At 34.4% G+C, this 10,180-nt stretch overlaps 1 protein-coding gene across 1 annotated transcript; it reads left to right on the forward strand.

The window, feature by feature from the left end:
• Positions 1–1,247: 1,247 nt before the first annotated feature.
• On the forward strand, positions 1,248–9,818 carry LOC145906458 (uncharacterized). Its single transcript, XM_082993874.1, has 17 exons — positions 1,248–1,347; positions 2,225–2,466; positions 2,826–2,987; positions 3,226–3,387; positions 3,625–3,786; positions 4,031–4,192; positions 4,437–4,598; positions 4,833–4,994; positions 5,758–5,898; positions 6,095–6,256; positions 7,315–7,428; positions 7,532–7,629; positions 7,719–7,901; positions 8,189–8,429; positions 8,501–8,555; positions 8,616–8,720; positions 8,900–9,818. The coding sequence occupies exons 1-16, from the start codon at positions 1,248–1,250 to the stop codon at positions 8,693–8,695; spliced, it is 2,388 nt and encodes a 795-aa protein (XP_082850000.1). The 3' UTR covers positions 8,696–8,720; positions 8,900–9,818.
• The last annotated feature ends 362 nt before the right edge of the window (positions 9,819–10,180 follow it).

Raw genomic sequence — 10,180 nt, forward strand, 5'->3', positions numbered from 1 at the left:
ATATATAGATAGTTTAATATATAAAAATTACCAACTAAAAAGGTTTGATGAAGGTATATGTGTTGATGAGCAGATGGAATCACAGACAGAAACGGAGACAAAGGCAACTTTTCAAGCCAGTTGTATATGGTGGGTAGTGTACAGAATAGAATGCCAAGCACAGAACTTGCAAATGCAGGCCATGGTCAGATAGGGAATATCAGGTGTGCATAACAAATTTACATTGGAGGCTAAGACAAGCTTGTGTTTGTATGTTCATAGTTGAGCCAGCGTCATCAGAAAGTAGTATTGGAAATTTACACAACACCACAGTATGTGCTTATAGAACTTATTTTTTAGTACTGATAAAATTTTAAAGGTTATCTAAGGTGTAAAAGTTATTTCTAGTGGTTTAACATCACAAACTTTTACACTAAATCTGACAACTATTATTGCATAAATATGCAGTAGCCTGTATGTAGATTTCTCCTTGGTAAGAGATAGTGTAGTAGCTAAGTCATGTTCAACAAAAAAGGTGTAATTAAATCTTTATATTAAACAATATCACCAAAAAGGACACAAGACTCTGGATATTCCTCTGGACATTCCTCTGGATATTCCTCTGGACATTCCTCTGGACTTTCCTCTGGATATTCATCGATATTAGCAGGTGATGACCATAGGCGTTGATTTAGGGGTGACTGGGGTGACATGTCATCCCTCACAAATAAACAGGGGTGACAACGTATGTATTGTCACCCCTGGATTTCGTTTAAATTAAAAATTATTCTCAGAAGAACCACATACTTGATACTATGCAGAAAGCTAGTTTCAAACGACCTGTATTATCACCGTCACAATCATGACAAACACAAGTGTTTCGTGGATTATTACGCAGCGCAGCAGTTGTTGTAGCATAGTGGTAAAAATCAGCATTGTTGCGTAATAGATTTGTTTGTCACTTCATAATTACTAAATCTGCAATAGACCGAGTAAAACAAAAATGAGCTGCTTTCAGTAAGGGGGTCAATAATTAAAGTGATTAAAATTTAGTGCTACAACAACATGATTCGGTGTTAAAACAAAGTGACACGAAAGGGAATTTGCGTCGTTTACGTACAGGGTTGCCAGGGTGGCGGTACTCCCGCCCAATTGGGCTGGTTTTCAACATCGAGTTGCGGGTTATTTTTACGAGTTGCGGGTTGCGGTTTATTGGGCGGGTTTGCCAATGACATTTTCAATTCCTATAATCACGCATTCTGGCACTAATGTCTCATACCAAGAGTAAACCAATGCGTTCATTTCCCGACAAACGAAACAATCGTACGGCGCAGAGAGTAATAATGCGTTCAGAGAAACACGCAGTGGGTGGGTGGGTGCGACAGAAGCTTGAACCATGCAACTGGATTCGTTTTTGCAAAGCAGCAATGGTGCGGAGAAAATGTTATTTTAGCAAACAAATTTAAAAAATATAGTAACAAATGAACTAAGGATTGCTTGAGGAAACAATGCAGTCAAGAGGTCTTTCGTAGTGTGTAAATTTTTTTGCAATAATGCTTGCAGCTTCCACGTTTGATCGCTTTACGCACGCGTATGACGAAACTACGGAATACAGATGTACGAGATTTGTAGTTGTAAAAAGACATGCTTGCGTTTTTTAAAGTTGTTAGTTTCAGTTATATTAAGAATCAAATTCATCAAATATTGCAATGTTTTTGCTATGTATTAATGCTCCTTGCAATTAAGGAAAACGTGATAGGTGGCGCCATGGTCAGAACCAAATGTGAAAAAACGTAACCGCTGTAGGTTAAAGCTACCGAGTGCGACAATTCCCTGAGAGTTGTCGATTTCAAGCTAAGGCAGAGTAAAATTGGGCTGGTTTTGGGCTTGTTTCAGAAATTTCTTGTTTGGGCGGTTTTTGGGCTAGTTTTGACAAGGCGTTGGGCGGTTTTAGAAAATTTTACCTGGCAACACTGTTTACGTATGTTCAGGGCGATACGATTGATGAATGTTTTTTGCGTGTTTCTATAAATTGGAAAGTCACCCTTAATATTTTACAAAACGTTAAAAAATCGACGCCTATGGTGATGACATAAACACTCGCAAAGGTCAACAGTTTTCTGTTTTAAGTGAAATTAACTACAACACATATTTTATCCCACCATTCGACAAAACACGATAAATAATTTTTAATAACAAACTTATAGTAGTGTTATACGATAATTATATCAGTGTAAATTTACAGTTCCAACAAAGAGATTAGATCCAATGACCTTAAGTATGAATTTGTGGGATAGAGGCAATCCGAGGAAACCTGAACAAAGTGCAATAATCCAAGATTGCATGAGGGCACATGAAGCAAATGATGAGAAGATAATTTCTTCAGTAGCTTCCTCACTTCCTGATTACCTCGATCTAAGTTGTTGTAAAGTTACTCAGGAAGATATCGAAGCCCTCTCCTTTGTTATTAAAAGAAGAAACAAATCGGTATTATTTTATAGTTTATGAAACTTCTTAACAACATGATAAGCAAATATATACAATATATACATAATGTTTCAACTTTTTGTAAAGCGCTCACAGTTTAGTGCCAAGGATGTGCTGTCATTATATTTAATTTTTTGAAAACCATGTACTCCTTCCGTGTTTGTATTCTCACAAATATCCTATTTCAAGTTGATTGTTAAAATAAGTAAAAAATTTTAAAAAATTGAGTTTACTTTATTACTCAGTATGTGTGGTCATTACACTTTCTTGCTTGACTGCGTGTTCGTTGAAAACCATGAACCCCTTCCTTGTTTGTATTCTTACTAATATTCTAATTTCAAGTTCCTTGTTTCATTCAGATGCGGTATCTCAATCTCTGCAGGAACAAGATAGGAGATAGTGGAGCAGCTACATTGGCTCGTTGCATTCACAACATTGAAGAACTTGTTCTGGGTGATTGTAACATAGGAGATGCGGGAGTGGAAATTCTCTCAGAGAAGATTAAAGATTTGCAAAAACCTGTAAGATACAAATCAGAATTCAAGTAAAGTATGAAAATTGGATGTTGTGTAATTTCATATCACCACAAAATGAAACAATAAGTAAATATATTTGAAAAAAAAAAAGTTTATTTCTGTACTCAGGTTGTCTTACCATTATACTTTCTTGTTTGACATGCATGTTCATTGAAAACCATGAACCCCTTCCTTGTTTGTATTCTTACTAATATTCTAATTTCAAGTTCATTGTTTCATTCAGATGCAGTATCTTGATCTCTCCATGAATAAGACAGGAGATGGTGGAGCAGCTGCATTGTCTCGTTGCATTCACAACATTGAAGAACTTGTTCTAAGTGATTGTAACATAGGAGATGCGGGAGTGGATATTCTCTCAGAGAAGATTAAAGATTTGCAAAAACCTGTAAGATACAAATCAGAATTCAAGTAAAGTATGGAAATTGGATGTTGTGTAATTTCATATCATCACAAAATGAAACAATAAGTAAATATATTTGAAAAAAAAAAGTTTATTTCTGTACTCAGGTTGTCTTACCATTATACTTTCTTGTTTGACATGCATGTTCGTTGAAAACCATGAACCCCTTCCTTGGTTGTATTCTTACTAATATTCTAATTTCAAGTTCATTGTTTTATTCAGATGAGGAAACTCGATCTCTCCTGGAACAAGATAGGAGATAGTGGAGCAGCTGCATTGGCTCGTTGCATTCACAACATTGAAGAACTTGATCTGGATGATTGTGACATAGGAGATCATGGTGTGGAAATACTCTCAGAGAAGATTAAAGATCGGGAAAAACCTGTAAGATATAAATCAGATGCCAAGTGAAACATGACTATCAGTTGTTGAGAAATTTTATATCATCACAATAAAAAAATGTGAAAATTAGTCATTAAATTTTGTAAAATTGGGTCTATTTCTTTACTCAGGATGTGTAGTCATTATAGTTTCCTTGCTTGACATGCGTGTTCGTTGAAAACCATGAAACCCTTCCTTGTTTGTATTCTTACTAATATTCTAATTTCAAGTTCATTGTTTCATTCAGATGAGGAAACTCAATCTCTCCAGGAACAAGATAGGAGATAGTGGAGCATCTGCATTGGCTCGTTGCATTCACAACATTGAAGAACTTGTTCTGTGGGATTGTGGCATAGGAGATAAGGGTGTGGAAATTCTGTCAGAGAAGATTAAAGATTTGCAAAAACCTGTAAGATACAAATCAGTATTCAAGTGAAACATGACTATCGGTTGTTGAGAAATTTTATATCATCACAAGAAAAAAATGTGAAAATTAGTTGTTAAATTTTGTTAAATTGGGTATATTTCTTTACTCAGGATGTGTGGTCATTATACTTTCCTTGCTTGACATGCGTGTTCGTTGAAAACCATGAACCCCTTCCTTGTTTGTATTCTTACTAATATTCTAATTTCAAGTTCATTGTTTCATTCAGATGAGGAAACTCAATCTCTCCAGGAACAAGATAGGAGATAGTGGAGCATCTGCATTGGCTCGTTGCATTCACAACATTGAAGAACTTGTTCTGTGGGATTGTGGCATAGGAGATAAGGGTGTGGAAATTCTGTCAGAGAAGATTAAAGATTTGCAAAAACCTGTAAGATACAAATCAGTATTCAAGTGAAACATGACTATCGGTTGTTGAGAAATTTTATATCATCACAAGAAAAAAATGTGAAAATTAGTTGTTAAATTGGGTATATTTCTTTACTCAGGATGTGTGGTCATTATACTTTCCTTGCTTGACATGCGTGTTCGTTGAAAACCATGAACCCCTTCCTTGTTTGTATTCTTACTAATATTCTAATTTCAAGTTCATTGTTTCATTCAGATGCAGTATCTTGATCTCTCCAGGAACAAGATAGGAGATAGTGGAGCAGCTTCATTTGCTCGTTGCATTCACAACATTGAAAAACTTGTTCTGTGGGATTGTGGCATAGGAGATGAGGGTGTGGAAATTCTTTCGGAGAAGATTAAAGATTTACAAAAACCTGTAAGATACAAATCGGAAGCCAAATTAGTGAAAATTGGTCATTAAATTTTGTAAAATTGGGTCTATTTTGGTACTCGGGATGTGTGGTCATTATACTTTTTTGCTTGACTGCATGTTATTCAAACCTGTATGACACAGTTAGTCCTTTATTTGTGCTTGGTTTGGTCTTTTTTCCATTGTTCATATTCTGTTTTGTGACTTTTCACTATTTCAGATTGTTTTATCACTTACACTAAAAAAAGTAGCTTTTACTACAGGATCTGCCTGGCTTTTTGTCTGGAAGGTTGTTTTGCCGTGGCACAGTAACATTGCAAAAGGTCTAAGTTTTTTGTTTTATGAATAGTCCATTTTTTGCTGTTGTTGTTTTTCAGCATTTTTAATATCATTTTATTGTGTTTACTGTATGGAACTTCCTGATAAAAAGCCAGACTTATCCTGTAGTAAAAAGCTACTCCTCTTTTTAGTGTGATTATGAAAGTTTACAGTGATTGCTTGGCCTGCATCTCCAGTTTTCGTTAGATCCCAATTTTTAATTTTTCAATTCAGTTTTATCACCTATGTTTGTTTGTGGTAATTTGTTTACATTAACCACTGTAACTATGCAACTATCTGATATTGTCCATTTTCTGTTGTTCACATTGTGAATAACAAAAAGATATGGTTAACAACTAAAATTAGTTGTTTATCATGAAATAGTTGTAATTTTGTTCAACATTCTCTAAAATTCTTTGGCAATATTTGTTATGTAATATCTGTTGTTTAGATGAAATATGTGAATCTACACGGCAACAGTTTGACAGATGAAAGTGCTGAGTTATTGGCTGGATGTGTGCACAATATTAAGTGGTTGTGGATCAGTAGTAAGGACTTTACACAGGCAGGGAAGGATCTTATCAATTCCAAAGTGAAAATAATATATGCATGTTTTTGTTAAAAACAAAGTACTAAATTGTTAACAATTAACCTTTTATTCCAAAAATTGCTTTTAAGGTTTTATTTAATATTTAATTTCCAACTATAACGAAACTTATGACAAATACTACTACTAACATTTTTATGACTGAGGCATGACTAATAATTTTATTTACCATATTTTACAGAAACATAAAGAATATGAAGTAATCCAGTCAACATCATCAGTTGTTGGTGTGGAAGGTGGCAAACTTGATGTGATGGGTTGTGTTGTTGATATTCCTCCTAATGCACTGGTTAAAGATGTTAAAATTTGTTTGAGAAGTTACTATGGAAATACAAAGCCAAATGTAAGTTTTTTTGCATTAAGTGTTAACTTCCAAAGATACTTACTAATTTCTTTGCTATTATTTTTACTATTTGCAAGATGCAAAATTACAAAATAAAATAACCTTGTGTCAAATGCATTTATTGTAAAGAACACGTGTTTCGCTAAATAAGCATCTTCAGTTCTGAAATAAAACGGAAAACAAAGAATAAAATGCTGAAAAAAGAAATTCTAAAAACTTGCCGAACAAATGGACTACTGGTGATAACCTCCAAGACACTCTGAGTAGCAATGTCTGGTGACCTGAAGATGCCTTTTTAGCGAAACATGTATTCTTAACAATAAATGCATTTGACACAAGGTTATTTTATTTTGTAAGTTTGCAAACGTGAGGTTTCCACCTGTGTCATGCACAACAAGTGGCGTTAGAAAAGGTCGATTTCAGAATGAAAATATTGAATGTTGTTATTTGAAAGATGGTTAATAGTGCACTTATCTTCATGTTTTGTAACAAACATTCTCACAACAATTTAAAATATTTTTTTTAAATTAATTTTTTATGATGTATTTTAACAGTACTTGGTTGAGGTAAAACTCAGCCTTTTGACAAACAAAAGAGAAAACATGTTTAGAACATGATTAAATACTTCTAATAAACCTTATTCTGTTTGTCGAGAATGTTTAAATTTATTAGCAAAGTGGAGACAATAATATGAGCTGCAGACAGACCTAAAAGGTCTCATCAGAGCAGCTGGTGTGACTTTTAGACGACTTTGAAGGTTGCACCTAGTTTGGTGCCCAACGGATGACGGTGATTGTCACCACAAGTGGAAGTCTTGAAAGTCACACCAGCTGCACTGATGAGACCTTTTAGGTCGAAACAGTGGCCATCTGTCTGCAGTTTATACAATTCGTATTATTGGCTCCACGCAAAACTAAAAATCTAAGTAAGATATCTCAGTGAGCTGCACTGTTAATTATTGTCAAAAAAACTTTTTTTCTCAGTAAGATATGTAATAATTTGTTGACACATCAGATCACATTATGCATTTTCAAACTAAGATTTATTCTACTTCACAGAAGGAAATTACTCCATTGTTGTATTGTGGACCAAGTGGGTTAAAGTTCACCAAAGATGTCACCATCACTTTACCAACATGTTTTGTGTGTGAAGATCCTCATCAATTTGTTGTAGTAAGTTTAAACATTCACCTTGTGACTACAATTCAATAAAGAACAGATTATCAGTTTGTGATAGTTTGTGTAAACAAATACATTAAATGAAGCCAACTTCAAGGTTAAAACAAGCCAAGATGATAAAACATGGAAATATTATCAAACTTTATCCTACAATGGGGAAGGGAAGATTACGTTTAAAGTAACTCACTTTACCTGGTAAGTCATCTTCAACAAGTTTATTATATGTTCTTTAACATAACAGCAACCAAAAATGTTGGGATTTCAACAAATTATTGCGTTTAAAGGTTTCGTGCAATTCAAAATGCACTCTTTGGTTGGTGGAAGGAGAAATTAATCATGGGTGGATTTCCAGAAAAGGAAACTTTTCATTGCAATGAACGAATTTGGAAATTTGTCATTTGTGACAGTTTAAAATTTAACTACAAGAATGAAGATACCCTTGAACAGTTGCTTGGTTTCACTTTAAGGTAGCAAATTACATACGTTCTAGGTAATAAAATTCACATGAAATAAGTGGTAAAAACTGTCGTAAGTAAAAGGCGTTTAATGGCAGATGTTTAAAACTGCTGAATGAAACATCAGTAAGAATTGAGAATAAGTATATGTGTGAGTCAAGATTGTCTGTAGTTTTTGTTATGTGTTTTCAAAAATAATTAACAACATGATATAGTGATTGCCCAACAAGCTTATATAAAAAAGCATTACTGGAGTCGAATTGAAACAAATGTTCCAACATTTATTTGTTTGCCACCAGATCAGATCAAAATAAAGCAACACTCACTCTTGAAAGCAAAAGTGGCCGAGTTGAATTTCATGAAAATGAAGTTGAGCTTGAGGATGTTTTCTCAAGTAATATGACACAACATAACATTCTTTTAAAGTTTGGTCCACATAAAGGTTATGAAATAGTTGACGTTTTATTGGATTTTAATGGAAAGATTTACAAGACAAACTTTGGCGTCAAAGTTGAAACAATAGAAAAACAACAAACACAAGTAAGTTGCAACATAATCTCTGCTATCTTGAACTGAATTAAAACTTCACTAAATTGTTTGTTGGTTTGCAGGAGGACAGAAAGCAGAAATCAGATTCTGAGTCAAGAAACACTTTACATCAAGCAAGTATGACCAGGCTTGTACCAACCAGGTTATGGACCTCTTACAATTAAATGATTTTTCCAGGTACTTCATTTGCTGGCTGTACATTAATTGAACCACACATCAACATAGCAGGTGGATCAGTTAACAAAACAAACACTTAACATGCGATACCAATTTCATCACCAGGTTTGTATGGTGTTTGCTGATTGCACACAGGCATAAACTCAGAAAAATACTAAAATTTGAATATATTTTTAGATGCTGGTCCTTTTTTTACAATTAAAGATTTAAATCGTTTTCATAGACTTATGTAAACTTCATCAGCAGATTTTTATGTGAAATATATTTTTTTTTTATTTACATAGTTCTAATTCCAATCCATGGTGTGGATGTGACAATTCATAATTAAGTAAACTTCAATAAATGTGAGGTCATCTATGCAAGTTTTCTCCCAAACACGATTTTGTTGGAAAAAGTTATGCCATAGTTTGTGGATGCACGTTCATTGTTTAATATTTTTTGTGCAATTGTTGTGTTCTAACATTTTCGTGCAGATGGTTGTAGGTAAAGCCTTTGTTGTCCATAAGACTGTTGGGAGATTGTTTTACATATTTTAAGAGTTTTTCGTGTATATATTTCAAATTTGATTCGTAAAAACTGCATACAGATGGCCACTGTTTCAACCTAAATGGTCTCATCAGTGCAGCTGGTGTGACTATCAGACGACTTTGCTGACCAAACGGCCAAGCAAAGACTTCCACTTGGAGACCTTATAGGCTGAAACAGTGGCCATCTGCATGCAGCTTACACAGTTCATATTATTGGCTCCACTTTGCTTATCATTTGATTCGTTGCCACTTTTTTGTTTACTATCGATCAATGTTTTTTTTTACTTTTTGTTTAGCTGTACAGCGTAGCCGAGTATTGCGATATAGATTTTTTGTAGAGTTTTTTGTCGTTTAATTTTAAGCGAAACAATTTCTTGATTGTGCATTTTGTATTGATAGTTTGGGTTATTGCTGGCATATTAACAGCTGGATTTTTTAAAGCTTGATTTCTTTCGATAGTAGGATGGTACAAAATTATTTTTTTCAAAGGGAAGCTCGGGCCAAAGTTTGCACGAACATTTATCGGGGTAATTATCCCAAGCCACCCAGCCATATGTGTTTACCTATATTCGGCTCGTACAGCAGCGGTTTACTGTGATTTTAGACAAGTTTATTTTATTGGGAAAGCTGAATTTACGTGCTTTCGTTTGGTCGTGAATTAAAAGTTATATCAAAAAATCAACTTCTTAAGGCCCCATATAAGTAATAAATCCCCAAATACAAGTTTTGAAGGTTATCAGCACCAGTACACATTCTGGGTGATTTGCTTGTTTGCCAACAACAATTTCTGTGGTCGGTGACCCATGAAGGATCTGAGGAGCCTCCAGGAGGATCTAAAGTCCTATAGGATAGCAAAAACAGTCCCAGGGGGCAACCAAAGCAGCTTTCCTGTGACAATTTGTTTTTGTTATTGCGTAGAAAAGGGTTAGGGCCAACGTTAAATTGCAAATTGGATGAGGTTTTTGTGATTCATTTTTTCACGAAACCAACTTACATTTTTTGCAGCCTATTCAGCTAACATAATGTCCGAACAGGGGT

This window comes from Ascidia mentula, chromosome 6, assembly GCF_947561715.1.
Source record: "Ascidia mentula chromosome 6, kaAscMent1.1, whole genome shotgun sequence".
In the NCBI taxonomy this organism is placed as follows: Eukaryota; Metazoa; Chordata; class Ascidiacea; order Phlebobranchia; family Ascidiidae; genus Ascidia; species Ascidia mentula.